The sequence below is a fragment of the Trichechus manatus genome, unplaced genomic scaffold, assembly GCF_000243295.1.
Source record: "Trichechus manatus latirostris isolate Lorelei unplaced genomic scaffold, TriManLat1.0 scaffold00211, whole genome shotgun sequence".
Lineage (NCBI taxonomy): Eukaryota > Metazoa > Chordata > Mammalia > Sirenia > Trichechidae > Trichechus > Trichechus manatus.
The window spans coordinates 3572448-3590158 of record NW_004444147.1 but is presented as its reverse complement, the minus strand read 5'-3'; the positions used below and the strand labels follow the sequence as shown (position 1 = coordinate 3590158).

The 17711-nt window shown below is 42.0% G+C and overlaps 1 protein-coding gene across 1 annotated transcript in view; it reads right to left on the bottom strand.

Moving 5' to 3' along the window:
* The window catches only part of UBE2J1 (ubiquitin conjugating enzyme E2 J1), a 37361-nt gene extending 24685 nt beyond the window's left edge, over positions 1-12676 (bottom strand). The window contains exon 1 of the mRNA XM_004388425.2: positions 12364-12676. Within this exon, the coding sequence (XP_004388482.1) occupies positions 12364-12394 (31 nt within the window). The 5' untranslated portion in view covers positions 12395-12676. The remainder of the gene's footprint in view (positions 1-12363) is intronic.
* Positions 12677-17711: the final 5035 nt, after the last annotated feature.

Here is a 17711-nt window from a genome sequence, read left to right as displayed (position 1 = left end):
TGCAAAAAACTGAAACAAGACCCATACCTCACACCATGCACAAAAACTAACTCAAAATGGATCAAAGACTTAAATATAAAATTGAAAACGATAAAGATCATGGAAGAAAAAATAGGGACAACGCTAGGAGCCCTAATACATGGCATAAACACAATACAAACCATTAGTAACAATGCACAAGCATCAGAAGAGAGACTAGATAAATGGGAGCTCCTAAAAATCAAACACTTATGCTCATCAAAAAACTTTGCCAAAAGAGTAAAAAGACAACCTAAAGACTGGGAAAAAAATTTTTGGCTACGACAAATCCGATCAGTGTCTAATCTCTAAAATCTACAAGATACTGCAAAACCTCAACAACAAAAAGACAACCCAATTAAAAAATGGGCAAAGGATATCAACAGGCACTTTGCCAAAGAAGATACTCAGGTGGCTAACAGACACACGAACAAATGCTCATGATCATTAGCCATTAGAGAAATGCAGATCAAAACTACAATGAGCTATCATCTCACCCCAACAAAGCTAGCATTAATCCAAAAAACACAAAATAATAAATTATGGAGAGGTTGTGGAGAGACTGGAACACTTATACACTATTGGTAGGAATGTAAAATGGTACAACCACTTTGGAAATCGATTTGGTGCTTCCTTAAAAAGCTAGAAATAGAAGTACCATACGATCCAGCTATCCTGCTCCTTGGAATATATCCTAGAGAAATAAGAGCCGTCACACAAATAGATACATGCACACCCATGTTCACTGCAGCACTGTTCACAATAGCAAAAAGACAGAAACAACCTAGGTGCCCATCAACAGATGAATGGATGAACAAATTATGGAATATCCACACAATGGAATACTAAGCAATGATAAAGAACAACAATGAAGCCGTGAAATATAACATGGAGGAATCTGGAGGTCATTATGCTGTGTGAATTTAGTCAGTCACAGAAGGACAAACACTGTATAAGACCACTATTATAAGAACTCAAGAAAAGGTTTAAACACAGAAGAAAACATTCTTTGATGGTTAGGAGGGTGGGGAAGGAAGGAGAGGTTTATTTATTTACTAACTAGATAGTAGATAAGAATTATCTTAGGTGAAGGGAAAGACAGCACACACTACAGGGAAAGTCAGCACAACTGGACTAAACCAAAGCTAAGAAGTTTCCTGAATACAATCAAACACTTTGAGGGACGAAGTAGCAGGTGTAGGGGTCTGGGGACCATGCTTTCAGGGGACCTCTAGGTCAACTGGCATAACAAAGCTTATTAAGAAAATGTTCTGCATCGTACTTTGGTGAGTGACTTCTGGGGTCTTAAAAGCTTGCAAGTGGCCATCTAAGATGTATCAATTGGTCCCAACCACCTGGAGTAAAGGAGAATGAAGAACACCAAAGACACAAGGAAAGTATTAGCCCAAGAGACAGAAAGGGCCACATAAACCAGAGACTTCATCAGCCTAAGACCAGAAGAACTAGATGGTGCCTGGCTACCACCAATGACCGCCCTGACAGGGAACACAACAGAGAGTCCCTAATGGAGCAGCAGAAAGATGGGGTGCAGAACTCAAATTCTAGTAAGAAGACCAGACTTGATGGTCTGACTGAGACTGGAGGAACCCTGGAAAGCATGGCCCCTGGATTCTCTATCAGTCCAGACCTAAAACAATTTCCGAGACCAACTCTTCAGACAGGGATTGGACTGGACTGTGGGACATAAAGTGATACTCATGAGGAGTGTGCCTCTTAGCTGAGGTAGATACAAGAGACCAAAGGGGCAGCTTCTGTTCAGAGGTGAGATGGGAAGGCAGAGAGGGTTAGGAGCTGGTTGAATGGACATGGGGAATCAGGGGTGGAAAGGATGAGTGTGTTGTCACAGTATGGGGAGAGCAAGTAGGGTCACATAACAATGTATGTATAAATTTTTGTATGGGAAAAAAATAAAAATAAAACAAATATTAACTTATTTAATCCTCAAAGCAACCCTATGAGATAGGTACTACTTTTATTCCCACTTTCCAGATGAGGAAACTGAAACATGGAGAGGTTATATAACTTACCCAAGGTCACAGAGCTAGTAAATGACAGGTCTGGATTCTAACACACTTTCCTGATAAAATTCAACTCTAGCTGACACAAGTCAACCTTCTAATTCGGTGCCTATACTCAAGCAGCTGAAAATTACTGAAGGGGGGGGGAAGTTACACAAGCTGGCATATCAATGACATTATAAAGTCATTATTAACAACCTATACTGGGACCCAATGCCACCCAATGTTCCTACATTTCTCCAGTAAGCCCACCAGCCCACTCTCTCCACCTACCGCCCCTATTTCAACTTACTCACTTCTCAGAGCCATGGTGGTGCAGTGGTTAAGAGCTTGGCTGCTAATTAAAAGGTCAGCAGTTTGAACCCACCAGCCGCTCCCTGAAACCCTATGGGGCAGTTCTACTCTGTCTTATAGGGTCACTATGAGTTGGAACTGACTCAACGGCAATGGGTTCGGTTTTTCTGGTACTCATCTCTCCTCTCTTCCCTTCTTTCAGTTAATGACACAGCCTTTCATTTCCATAATAAATCACTGTTAGCTGGAGCGCACTCAAGTGTCTATGACAATTTACAAGCCTATCTGTACCTGCACCCTCTTTCCTTACCTATTGGTTCTCAAAGGCCAACCTTTGGATAAGTGCTCTGGATCCCAGATCCTCTCATCTCAAGCATTGGGGGGTCTGCTACAATAGTGTCAGGATACTGGAGTGGGATATCAAAGCCAGGGAGAAGTCGGGTAGCCCAAGGCTCCTGAAATTCTGCTTGAAAACTGCTGATATAGTTTGATAAGTGCTGTAAGAAAGGTATGCACAGATGTTGGGAGGACCAGGTAGGCACCCAACCTGAGAGCAGGCAGAAAAGGAAAGGGGTCAGGGACTGACATTTGAAAAAAAGGCAGTCAGTAGGAATTACCTAGGTGGTTATGTGAGCAGGCAGAGAGAACAAGAAAAGTAAAATGTGTGGAGGCACAGGTGGAATGTTATGGGGAGAGAGGTTAACTGAGAAGCGCCTCATACACATATACAACCAGAAGAGTTCTGTTTTTATCTGGGCTTTTGCACAAAAGTTCATTTTAATCCAGGGTTCCTAGGCTTAAAAAAAAAGAAAGTTCTTAGGCTGCTATCCTATTTCATAATTATCAATATTGTTTTCTATCTCTTATTCTGAAACGTCTTTTGCAGCAGATTTGCCTAATGGGCCATTTGATTTCTTGACTGCTACTTCCATGGGTGTTGATTATGGATCCAAGTAAAATGAAATACTTGACAACTTCAATCTTTTCTCCATCTATCTGCTGCTAAAGACCTCTTTAAAGTGTTAGAAAGCAAAAATGTCACTTTAAGGAATAAGGTGTGCCTGACCCAAGTCATGGTGTTTTCAATTGCCTCATATGCGTGTGAAAGCTGGGCAATGAATAAGGAAGACCAGAGAACTGCAGCCTTTGAACTACAGTGTTGGCAAAGAATACTGAATATACCATGGACTGCCAGAAGAACAAACAAATCTGTCTTGGAAGAAGTACAGCTACAATACTCCTTATAAGCGAGGATGGCGAGACTTCATCTCACATACTTTGGACATATTTTCAGGAGGGACCAGTCCCTGGAGAAGGACATCATGCTTGGTAAAGCAGAGGGTCAGTGAAAAAGAGGAAGACCTTCAACGAGACGGACTGACACAGTGGCTGCAACAATGGGCTCAAGCATAGCAATGATCATAAGGATGGCGCAGGACCAGGCAGGGCTTAGTTCTATTGTACATGGGGTCGCTATGAGTCGAAACTGGCTCAAAGGCACCTAACAACAACAACACTTCTGAAATGTAAGTAAGCCCCTTTAGGCAAAGACTTTGTTTACTTTATCATCAAATATTTATTAAGCTCCTACTACATGCTAGATGATACAGCTACAAATGTAAACAAAACAGTTTAAGTCATCAAGGAGCTTACAGTCTAGAGGGTAGGCAGTCAACACAAAACAGTATGATAAATGCTCCATTAGAAACATGTACATATTGAGACACCATCCCCCCAAGTACTTGACACTAGGCTTTGTTCAATTCTGGGTTTCATTCAACTCTTTGAACACATTCAACCTTCTCTCTACTCCACGCCTTCATATATACTGCTTCCTTAGCCTGGAAGGCTGTCCTGTCCCCATCCCCCACACCTCATCATCTAGACTGGTTCCTGTTGCTACTGTTGTTGGCTGCCATCAAGTCAGCCCCTAACTCAACAGAACAAAGCGCCACCTGATCCTGCACCATCCCCATGATTGTTTGCAGATCGGACTGCTGTGATCCATAGGGTTTTCACTGCTTGAGGCCTTTCTTTGTAGTCCATCATAGTCTGGAAGCTCAGATGAAACCTGCTCAGCATCAAAGCAACATGTGAGCCCCCACTGACAGACAGGTGGTGGCTGCGCATGAGGTGCTCTGGCCAGGAATCAAACCAGGATCTCCCTCACAGAAGGTGAGAATTCTACAACTGAACCACTACTGCCTCCTGCTGGCTCCTACCAGACCTTTAGCTTCCCTCGTCCACCCTCAAGAGGAGCGACTAGAGATTCCTATGGGGATAGATAATAAAAATCCCCCGAGGAGTATTGGGAAGAGGGTGGAGACCATGAATTTGCCCTTTAAACACACTCCAAGTTATTCTAATGGTCAGTCAGTTTTAGAAACCACTGATCTAGAAACTAGGTTAAATCCCTATCTTAGTTATCTAGTGCTGCTATAACAGAAACATCACAAGTGGATGGCTTTAACAGAGATTTATTCTCTCACAGTGTAGGAGGCTAGAAGTCTGAATTCAGGGCGCCAGCTCCAGGGGAAGGTTTTTTCTCTATGTCAGTTCTGGGAGAAGGTCCTTGTTATCAATATTCCCCTGGTCTAGGAGCTTCTGAGCCTGGATCCAAAGGACATGCTCTACTCCCTGTGCTTCTTTCTTGGTGGCATGATATCCCTCTCCTCTCTGCTCGCTTCTGTCTTTTCTATCTCAAAAGAGACTGACTCAAGATACAGCCTAATCCTGTACATTGTGCCCTGCCTCATTAACATAACTGCCTCTAATCCTGCCTCATTAACATCATTGAGGTTAGGATTTACAACACATAGGATAATTACAACAGATCACAAAATGGAGAACCACCACACAATACTGGGAATCATGGGCCTAGCCAAGTTGACACATTCTGGGGGGACACAATTCAATCTCTAAGAATCCCTTTGCTAAATGTCCTCATAACACGCTATACTTCACCTTTTATAAAATTCACTTTACTTTACTTGTTTAACATCTGTCCTTTCTGCCAAAAAATAGTAAAGGCAATGTGTAGCTACTTCACTGCATACAGAAAGCAATTAATATTTGTTGAACTGAATTTTACTCTCCTCCCCCAACAAATCTCTCCCCAAGGATCTGATTAAAGGCAATGGTTTTCAAACTTACTTGACAAAAAGACAAAATCTTTTGTTCAAAGAAAAGCTTAATGAGAACCCCAAAGTAAAATAGATAAACACTGTTTGGTTGAAGAGGTCAGTATGGAAAGGCTACAGGCTATTTACTACCCTTCCATCTATTTTACTCGTAAAGGGACCCATGGAATACAGATTGAAAACCCAAAGCCACATAAAAATACCATTATTTAATACTATTAGGTATAAATAAAATCACAGAAGCTGTTACGAAGTTAAATAGTTTGGCTGCTGTCAGCAATCAAAGATGCCAAGGAAATTGTTTTTCCTTCACTCCTCATCAGCTGGCTGAGTACAATAATGATTAAGCTGAGAGGTCAGATTTTGTCATTTCATACCCTCATCATAATTTTCTCTGCCTCTTCCCCATCCAGTTCAATTCAACAGGACAGAAGAAAATAAACACCCAATAGTTGTACCTGGCAATTAAAGAGAAATGTATTAAAGGGTCAGAACTGCTATCAGAATGTACCAACCCTAAAGAGGGACAATCATTGGCTCAACAGCTAAAATGCTAACTTTATTAGTTCATAGGCCACATAGGCACATATCATGTAAGAGCTTAAGCCACATAGACAAACAGAAGGTGAGATCTGGCTAGTGTTTTCATAATCTATTTTTTCTGAAATCAGATACATTATGAACCTTCAGTGAAAAAGAACACAGACTCTGGAATTAGAGCTGCCTTAAAAGTCTGCCCTGAACCCCGAGAGTATGGCCCCCAGACACTCTTTTAGCTCAGTAGTGAAGTCACTCCCAAGGTTCACCCTTCAGCCAAAGATTAGACAGCCCCATAAAACAAAACGAGACTAACAGGGCACAACAGCCCAGGGACAAGGACTATAAGGCAGGAGCGGGGGCAGGAAAGCTGGTAAAAGGAACCAAAGGTCGAGAAGGGAGAATGTTGACATGTCGTGGGATTGTTAACCAATGTCATAAAATGAGACATTGTTTTAATGAGAAACTATTTGTTCTGTAAACTTTCATCTAAAGTACAATTAAAAAAAAAAAGTCTGGCCCTGACATTTTATAGCTCTGTCCTTGAACAAGTCACTTAATCTTATTCTATTCTAATCTTTCCATCTGTCAAATGGAAGTCAATAATTTTTTCATGTACTTCTCTCTTCCTCCTCGCAGGATCTCTGGTGGCACAATGGTTAAGGCATTCAGCTGCTAACCAAAAGTTCAGCAGTTTGAACCCACCAGCCATGCTGTGGGAGAAAGATGTGGCAGTCTGTTTTCATAAAGATTTACAGCCTTGGAAACCCTATGGGGCAGTTCTACTCTGTCCTATAGGGTCACTATTAGTCAGAATAGGCTCAAAGGCAGTGGGTTTAGCTTGGTTCCTCTTCACTCCTCCCTCTTCTCCAGGTCACAAGTTATTAAGGTCAGAAATGGAGTGGGAGATAAGGCCTTCTGGATGATTCTCCCTGGTTCAAAACCAGGCGTTGAGTGTATGTAGTTGGCTCCTCTGGCTCCTGAGAAGAAATATCACTGCTCTTATGAAATAGTGAAGTTTCAAAGCACCTCCTGCAAACTAGGGCCAGAACATGGTCTGCTCCTCCTGATACTCCATGTCTTGCTTCCGCAGTACTAAAGAGGAATCTTCTTCTCTTCAGCTCCCCTCTTACCTCTTTGCAAAGTTATTCAATGGAACTGTCTTTGAGATGAGATGAATTAGGGAAGGCAACACCTTCTACCCCACACCTCTGTGCCTGTTCTTCTTCTTTCTTCTTCTGGAGGCCATATGGTCACTAGAGATCCAGACTCTAGGCTCTTCAGGCCTAGGCTTTAGTATTCTTCACATGTCCAGGCTAGCTCACTAGGCTTACACTGGAGGTTGGAGCCAAAGAGTCAGCTAGTAATAAAGGGACTTTTTGCAGGCCACTGTCTCCCAAGCATCTATTTCTCTTGGAAAGCTTGGAAAGCACATATTTTGATACCATCAATTCCTAAAGCATGAGAGAAATGCAGGAGACAGGTATATGAGGAGGGGAACCCAATGGACATGGCCCTAACTGCCTCTTCCTCCTCTCACAGTGAAGGTACTTAAGTTTAAGGACTGATGTTTCTGCCTACAAGAACCCTGAAAAGATATCCATTCAACAAACATTTAAAGAATGCCTGAGCAATGGAGATAGAAAAATGACCAAGACCTGCTTCCTGCCCTTGATAAGCTCAAAGTGAGCAGAGAAAGACATGAAAACAATTACAACACAATTTGATAGGACTGACTAACTGAATACACACGAGTACAGGGAGTACCTTAGTCTGCCTAGTGAAGCTGGACAAAGCTGAACCTAAAATAGGCTTGAAGAACAGGAATTTCAGATGGAGTAAAGGGAAGGCATTCCAAGCAGAGGTGCCAGCAGGGGCTAGGGCATGTAAATGAGAAGAGCTTGTTCATCTGGGGAACTGCTCTGGTAAAATGGATAGATGGTGAAATGCAAAGAAGGGCAGGAGTGGTCGGAGATGAGGCTAGTGAAGAAGGCAAAGATCAAATCCTGAGCAGTCCTGCAGGCCAAGCTGGTAAGTTTTGTCTGAACTTTATCCATAGCTACCTGGGAGCTACTAAAAATTTTTGAATTTGAGGAGTGATCTAATCAGTTGTAGATTTATTTGTTTGTTTTAAATGATCTGGTAACAATAATGACTGATTAGATATGTGTGCATGTGTACATGTGTATCAGGGTGCGGGGCAGGGGAAGGGAGTAGACCAAGAAGTCAAGGATGACTCCTCTGGATGCTGTCACTCCCTAGGATAAGGAATATTAGGGTGAGATGCAAGTTTAGGAGGGTAGAGAAAAAACTGATGAGTCTGGTTTTATACTTTATAAAGATTTTGTTCGACCTGGTGGAACATCTAGATGAAGATGCTGGGTCACTGGTAAGCTCTATATATCCATAGCTTAGGAGAAGGATCTGAGTCGGCCACTAAAACTTGAGAATCATTAGCATAAAGGTGTGGTTAGAGCACAGATGGATAGTTCCAAGGTTTCTGGTGGAGGTGGTGCATACCAATCTCTTACACTCCTATCACCTACTGCACATGTCAATAGTCCCCTTTTAAGGAAAGCTGCCAAAGGAGGTTCTTTATATGTAGGTCTCTCTACTTTGTACTATGAGACCCTACAATCTTGGCAAAGTAGACACAAACAGGAATCAGGGAGCTTGATCCAGAGGCAACTATTGATAGGCTTATCAGAGCTTTATGAGGTAGCCCCCACAAGACAACCACAATCACAAAGAATAATATAAAGAATAATCATAAAGAAAAAAACTTTCCCACCTATGAAATGAACAAATTCACTATTCATATGCTAGCACACTGGCCTTTAACCAGTTATCTGTATTATTTTAACTTAATTTTCCCATCCATACCTTTGATTTAGGAAATAATACTGGAGTTATTATTCCCTCTCCTTAAGCATACAGAATGTGACCCATTTACAAGGGCTCACAAGGACTCTCAAGGACACGTTAACTGGGCCCTGAGGTATAAACACAATAGCTAAAATAATCTTGGAAAATATCTTTTAGGGAAACTTTCACATGAAGCCGATCAAACACAACACAAAAGACTTTCCACTCTTATCTTTCTCTATTAGCATTTAGTGAACAGGAATTTGTTGGACCAGGGAAGACCCTCCTGACTTTCCTTACTGAAACCCATACGGATGATTGTTAAGAAAGATGATTCAAAATTTAAGATTACAATTTCTAGCCAATCAGTGAAAAAGTGATGCTTTCAATAATTCTACCCATTTTGTGATGCTGATATATAGTGATGATTCTGTAACCTTCCTTGGACTCGGGCAGACATGGCTGTGGCAGCATGCTTGTCCGTTTTCCCATTCTTACCTATTCTGTAATATTTTTTGGATTCGGGCAGACATTCTCGCTCTGGCAGCATGCTTGTCCGCTTCCCACTTTTGTCCTTTTGAATATATGCCAAATAAAACGTTCTTTTTACTTTACTAAACCTTGTGATGCTTTTCCCCTACAACACCTCTAAGACCACATTAGATGGAGAGGAAAAGGGTTATATCTCCTACACTGTACGGTGTTTTTAACTACCCCCTTTCACATAGGCATTACTCCAAAAATATCATAGGACTGAGAATAAAACAAAAGAAGGAATCATTTTTACTATGCATCCTAGCATTTTCAATAAGTCTCATATCTCATCTAATTCACGTTCTCTATGAACTCCAAAGGATCCACACGATATCAACAACAAAATTTTATTTTAATTCTTTTCTTTTTTTAGAATAGCAACACCACCTTTGAGGAAATGGAACCAAAAAGAGGAAGCAATTTATTACACAGTTAGAAGCATGTCAATTGAAGTTTAGCCAGCTAACAATACGTCACATACTTTGAAGTACAAAATTCCAGAGAATTTAAAAAGCTTATCATCATAATCTCACATACAATAACCTATCAAAACTGAGCAATGTCTTCTGACAACGATTTCTTCAGAACCCACCAGTTCTTACATTCCAAACTGCACAACCACTCACATTTTCATTACTCTCTAGACATTCCACCAAGTACCTCTGATTTAGGAAATAATATTGGAGTCATTATTCCATCTTTGAGCATAGAGAATGTGACCCAGGTGGAGATGGACTCACAAGGACACATCAACTGGGCCCTCAGGTATACAGACAATAGCTAGGATAATCTTGGAAAATAACTTTTAGGGAAACTTTCATGTAAACAAATCATAAAACAAAACACAAAAGAGTTTCCACTCTTTCTTTATCTTTTTCTATTAGCATTTAGTGAATAGAAAATTTGTTGGACCAAGGAAGACCCTCCTGACTGTTGTTCCTGAAATTTGTACCAATGATTGTTAAAAAGATAATTCAAAACGTAAGATCACAGTTTCTAGCCAATCTGTGAAAAGGTGAAGCTTTCAATAGTTTTGTCCATTTGAAATGTTAATATATACTGATATATTATACTGATGACTCATGTCAGACATGGCTCTAGTAGCATTCTTGTCCGTTTTCCCACTCTTGTCTATTCTGTAATATTTCCTTGGACTCGGGCAGACTGTAGCAGCATGCTTGTCTGTTTTCCCACTTTTGTCTGTTCTGTAATATTCCTTGGATTCGGGCAGATATGGCTCTGGCAGCACGCTTGTCCGATTTTCCACTTTTGTCTTTTTGAATATATGCCGAATAAAACTTTCTTCTGCTTTACTAAACTTTGTGATGTTTTTATCCTACAACACCTCCACTGTCCTAAGGAACTTAGAGTACCATGTGACCAAGGAGTCACCATACATTTTTACCCAAATAGTTTTATTTATTCAAATCTACCACAGTGTAAATAATTCAATCCTTCTACCATCTAACCTTAAAAATTATGCTTTTCTTTCCCTCTTTCTCTTTGCTCTCCCCCCTCCACCCCTGTGTTCTTAAGCAATGGGCTGGTGGGGGTGCGGGGCCGGGGTGGGGGGGCGGAGAAGATAGTGAACTAACTGAAATTTAATTGTATAAATTTATTTCTTGGCAAGCTCAAAGCCTTCACCAGAATTTTAAGAGTCTACGACCCACAAAAGGTTATGACCAGTTCTACACACTCAGTCACCTAAAGATATTTCTTAGCCTGGCAGCACTCAGGCTAAGAAAGCTTTGCTCAATCAATAGCTTCAGGCTTTTCTGGAGTCTTTGTATATTCAGAAAGATTTAAAAAAAAAAAAAAAAATCAAAGAGTCACAATGTCAACTGTTTCCATAGGGATGCTAGTCTTGCTGATTTCTACTGGAGAGCAACTTTTTTTGGAAGGAAAAAATGGCAAGTAACAAGCGTTGAACACACAATCACTAGTATCCTAGGATTTACCATTCAGAGCTAAACTGTGGCGTTTCCCCCCTCCTGACAACTATCAAGGCACCAAAAAAAAAACCAAACCCGTTGCCATCTAGACGATTCCGACTCATAGTGACCCTATAGGCCAGAGTAGAGAACTGCCTTATAGAGTTTCCAAGGAGTGGCTGGTGGATTCCAACGATAGACTTTTTAGTTAGCAGCCGTAGCACTTAACCACTACGCCACCAGGGTTTCCTACCAAAGTACAGATAGACTCAATACCATCTCTAAAACACAGTGATTCATTTCGAGTCTGCCTTAATCTGGGAATGCTGGTTATTTTTTCTGCATCTTTGTATGCACCAGGAAAGAATCTGAGACCAGGATTGTTTGGGCTGCTTCTGTAATTGAAGCAGGAGCATTAAACATAGGAACAAAAAAAAAAATGACTGAATACAAAGAGATCATCAGTTTGGCAAAATCATGATTAGCTCTAAAGTACACGGCTGAACTAGCTTTCTAGCTCTTCAGTTAACTAGTTTAGTGCATAACATTTCTTTCATATCTGTAATTCTATCCGCCCCAAATGGTGCAAACAGGATGTTTACACAAGCAAATCCTCAAGCGTGGGTAAGTCAAACAGCTAACAAAATCCAGTGTTCAGGGTTCAGAAATGAGAAGGAGCCTGCTGACTATTACTCACGGACAGTACCTCTACACCTGTTCTTAGGGATGAGTTTATTATACAGCGCTACCGGACGAAGGTGAGAAAAGAGAGACTCTGGGTGGTGCGAGGCGGTGGCCAGTCCCCGGGTTTGACAGCCGGTGCCTCCCGGTCCTGCGGCCTGCACCTCCCTGGCAGGCGGCGGCCTCGCGTAGAGCGCGAAGCCGGGAGCGGAGCCGCGAGTGGCGGCGGACACGAGGGGACTGCAGCCCCGATTCTCAGAGTCCAGGGTCACCCCACCCTCCCCGGTCCACCCTGCCCATGCCGCCCAGTCCCGCTCTGCTCACCCGGACTCTTCAGGTTGTAGCGGGTCTCCATGACGGGTCGATAGCCCGGCTCCGGCCTCACGCCAGACACCACCCCCACTCCGCGCCGCCGCTGTCCGGGTCTCAGCGCGGCTCGGGCTAATTGGGCCTGGCTGAGGGAGCTTCCGCAGGCACCGCCCAGCCTCGACTCAGACTGCGCGCGGGAGGGGCAGTGAGGGTGCGGGCGAGGAGCGAGCTTCGCGATGGCACCGCCTCCTCCGCTGCTCCCCCGCCTCCCTGAAGGCGGGTAGGCGCCGGCGCCGGCCGGGGCGTGGCTGAACTGGGCGCCCGGGTTGGAGGTTGGTGTTTTTGTCTGGCCTTTGGCCTAACCCCGACGCGGCAGCTGAGGCTGCGTCACCCGCTCTTGCCCGGGTTTTGTGAAGTTGTCCTGACGTGGCAGTCGCTTCGTGGCAATCAGACAGTGCGGACGCCGTCACTCGCAGCTCGGGGATCTGCAAAAGCAGACGGCGTCCTCGCCGTCCTCTCGCCCCGTACCCCAGAGGGCCACCTTCCGCCGGGCCCAGCCGGCGTCCCCAGGCCCTCCCAGGGTTTTACGGTGGAACCGCGCGGCCGCAAGCAGCCCCGGCCCTACCCGCTGCAGGCTGGGTCCGGGACGCCGGCGCCCTTGAGAGTTTGGAGGAACCCCGGGCTCAGTCTGCAAAGCTACTCCGCAGCTGGGCTGCGGTCGCGCTGGACTGTGGTGTCTGTGAAGTGCTTTATTTTTAGATCCATTCGCTGTTTGCGGCAACAAGTGTGGAAGGGAATAACCAATGAGAAGGAAATTGAGTACTGTGGCAATTTTATAACAAAATATTGTTTCATATAATGTGATTAGGTCCGAGTTACTGTTTTAGGCATTGTGAGGGATTTTAAAAAAGAATTAAAATCTGTCAAAAATAAAAACAATTCCCGAGGCCAACTCTTCAAATATTGGACTGGACTGTGGGACATAAAATGATACTGATGAAGAGTGTGCTGCTTAGTTCAAGTAGACACATGAGACTAAATGGGCAGCTTCTGTCTGGAGGTGACGACATGAGAAGGCAGAGAGACTTAGGAGCTGGTTGAGTGGACATAAAAAATCGGGTGGAAAGGAGGAGTGTGCTGTCACAGTATAAGGAGAGCAATTAGGGTCACATAACTATATGAATTTTTGTATGCGAGAGTAACTTGAAATGTAAACTTTCACTTAAACTACAATAAACCAAAAAAAAAAACTGTCAAAAATAAAACTAAGGGAATTACATTGAATTTGGGGAAAAGCATACAAATATGAAAGGCTAAACAAACATCAACCGACACACTTCATGCTTCATTTGTCCAATGAGTGGGATTGAGAGAGGACTATCTATGGGTTCAGAAGGCTTTAGAGGAGGAGGAAGGGCCAGGAAAAGAGGGAGGGATGGGGAAAGCCACAAAGAATGGAGGGGGAAAGAGGGCATTCACGGTGGGATGAAGGGGGTAATCTGGTTGGGCAAATTTCATTTTGCTACCTAAGATAAAGAAGTCTTAGTTTGATTTGGTTTCAAAACTACTGAGCTATTATTAAAATTAAGAATCTAAATCTTGAATGGTGAATGGTGTCCTTGGTATCTCAATTGCAGAAGGAAGTAAAAGATATCTAAAATAAATTAAGTCATATCTTTTAAATAATTCCACATTGCCTTCTGAAAAGTAAACTGATAAGCTGATTGACCGAGATGTGCAAATGAACCCAAATCCGGATGTGCTGCTTCAACTATGGGTCACTTGTTAGTCCTGGAGTGTGGATTCTGGGTCCATTCTGAGGTAGACCTTGTGCTGGGCCTCTCCGCCCAGTCTTAAAGATAGTACAATTTATAAACAATATGAAGTTTTCATTAAAACATTTTAAACCTTAGCTTTGTTGTTGTTAGGTGCTGTTGAGTTGGTTCCGACTCACAGCGACCTCATGTATAACAGAACGAAACACTGCCCAGTCCTGATCCATCCTCACAATTGTTGCTATGTTTGAGCGCGTTGTTGCAGCTACTGTGTCAATCCATCTTGTTGAGGGTCTTCCTCTTTTTCACTGACCCTCTACCAAGCATAATGTCCTTCTTCAGGGACTGGTCCCTCTTGATAACATGTCCAAAGTACATGAGATGGGGAATCTAAGATGGAAATGGGGAGACTGCTGACACATGGGAAATTAATTTGCTCTGTAAACCTTCACCAAACACACAATTTAAAAAAAAAATACATGAGACGAAATCTCGCCATCCTTGCTTCTAAGGAACATTTGGGCTGTACTTTTTCCAATGCAATTTGTTCATTCTTCTGGCAGTCCGTCGTGTATTCAATATTCGCCAACACCATAATTCAAAGGCATCAATTCTTCTTTGGTCTTCCTTATTCATTATCCAGCTTTCGCATGTGTAAGAGGCAACTGAAAATACCACGGCTTGGGTCAGGTGCACCTTAGTCCTCAGAGACACCTTTGCTTTTGAACACTTTAAAGAGGTCTTTTGCAGATTTGCCCAATATAATGTCTTGACTGCTGCTTTGCCAATGCAGTATTCCTTGACTGCTGCTTCCATGGGCATAGGTTTGTGCATCCAAGTAAAATAAAATCCTTGACAACTTCAATTTTTTCTGTTTATCATGATGTTGCTTATTGGTCCAGTTGTGAGGATTTTTGTTTTATGTTGAGGTGTAATCCATACTGAAGGCTATAATCTTTGATCTTCATCAGTAAGTGCTTCAAGCCCTCTTCACTTTCAGCAAGCAAGGTTGTCACCTGCATATTGCAGGTTGTTAATGAGTCTTCCTCCAGTCCTGACGCCCGTTCTTCTTCATATAGTCCAGCTTCTCGGATTATTTGCTCAGCATACAGATTGAATAAGTATGGTAGAAGGATGCAACCCTGATGCACACCTTTCCTGATTTTAAACCACACAGTAACCCCTTGTTCTGTTTGAAGAACTGCCTCTTGGCCTAAGTACCCAAAACCAAACCCATTGCCATACAGTCGATTCTGACTCAGCAATTCTATAGCGCTTCCAAGGCTGTAAATTTTTACAGAAGCAGACTGCCACATCTTTCGCCTGGGTCTATGTACAGGTGTACTTAATTAAAGCAATGTTATTAAACTGATTTTACCCTTAAGTTCTTCTTTTCACAATCTGACCCTCTCATCAAAATATTTTTATATATTTATTTATTCATTCATTCTTTGTGTTGAATCTTCAGATTGTCAACTGACGCCCTCTTGTGCTACATTCCTGCAAAACCCCTGGTTTATTTCTTCTGGGTTCGAAACAGGCTTTACAATAGACAGTACTGTGAAGAGGGTATTATCCCTATCTGACAGCTGATAAACTGAAGGCTCTGGAAGCACTAGGGACCCTTCTGTTAAATCAGTCTCCAGGTCCAGCAATCATCCCAGCACACAACTGTCCTCCTCTGGGGCTGTCCTTTACTTCCTCTTGGGAGGTACCTGGACTTTTTGCTTTTCTTTCTTTTTAGAAGGCAACACCACCTAGTCTGCTCCTTGGGGCTCTTCTCCCCCCAAGACTGGCTCAGTAGCAATTACAGCCTCTCTTTTCTTGATTAAAAACAACAAAAACCTACTCTGGTAATTTATTTAGGACACATGTAAAAATTTTACTACTATCTTGCTAGAAGGGCAGAGGCCTCTAGCAAGTCAATTTAAGTGTTTCTAGGAAGAGACATTTATAGAGAAAAAGAAGTTATATACAAAAAGAGTAATTCTATTTAAAGCTTACTAGATTCTTGAACATTACCCGTCTGTCAGTTTGTCACACTGTGGTGGCTTGCGTGTTGCTATGATGCTGGAAGCTATGTCACCAATATTTCAAATATCAGCAGGGTCACCCATGGTGGACAGGTTTCAGTGAAGCTTCCAGACTAAGACAGACTAAGGAAGAAAGACCTGCTGATCTACTTCTGAAAATTAGCCACTGAAAACCCTATGGACCACAACAGGATATTATGCAATATAGTGCTGGAAGATAGGCCTAAATATACCGACAATCATGAAGATGGCACAGGACCGAGCAACATTCCATTCTTGTACGTAAGGTCGCCATAAGTGGGAGCCTACTTAAAGCAACTAACAACAGATTCTTGACTAACAGCTGGGTCGGGAGGGAGCTAGTTTTCCTAGAACATTTAAGTTTCTCCAAAAATTGCTTTTATTGTATAAATTTATTTATTCCTAGAAGGAGGCTGTAAATTATATCAGGCGAAAAGCTTCTATCCCAGATCAAGTTTGGGATGATTTTTCCTTTAGATTTGGTGATCCTAAAGAAAACTTTTCATTTTAAGAGATTTTCCTTAAGGCAGACTCAGGAGATAACAAAAATGACAAAAGATGAAGTTTTAAATGTTTCAGAATCTTAAAAATGTCTTAGAACCACAATCCTTGGCCTATATCTTCCCTTTTCCTTAGATAGTAACCAGAAGCCCTTTGAAGTGCAGGTCCCTTTCCTACTACCATTTGCATCCTGGAACAAGGCAAGGACAGACCTTGTATTAGACATTTAACATATATCAACTCATTTATTCTTCCCAACAGCCCTGAGAGGAGCACAGATTATTTATACCCATTTTACAGACAAAGACAATTGAGGTCTCAGAGAAATGAAGTTTTTTGCCTGAATTCTGTTTTTTCAACTACATTACAAATTCTTATTCTTCTAGCATATTTTGTAATTGTATTGATGAAATTTTTCTAGATTTCATTTATTTCTTGACTTGGTCTTAATACTTTGAAACCCATTATACAAAGATTCTTAAAGTTTCAATGACTTTCCTCAAGGCTACCTAGCTAGAAAGTAGAAGAATCCTGATTTAAAGTTCAGGTCTTCTGACTCTGAAATCCAAGTTGTTTTCACTGCACCAAGAAAGAATCAGGCTGTCTGGTGTCATGCAAGGTCTTTTTTCTACCATTTGAAGGGGGATATGCTCCTCAGAACCCCAATGCTATTCCTGGTCCAAACACTTGAAGATATTTATTCTTCAGCATTTAAAACTTCCCTTGTTTTTTAAAATATTTTCTTGATCATAAAATAAAACATGATTGTTACAAAACGCACATCTCCCATAATCTTACTGCTTATGTTTAATGCTTTTGGTGTATTTACCTTTATTTACTTATAAAGCATAGGTATTTTAACAGAGTTGAAAGACCATTGTACGTGCTTTTTTGTACTAAAAACATCTGCCACTAGCTAACTGTATTATTTGTTTTGCAAGTAGCAGTGCTATTACCACTTAGACTGATATATGAATTGGCTAATTTTACATCAAAGTCTTCCTACAGTAAAATTAAAAAAGAAAAACACCTT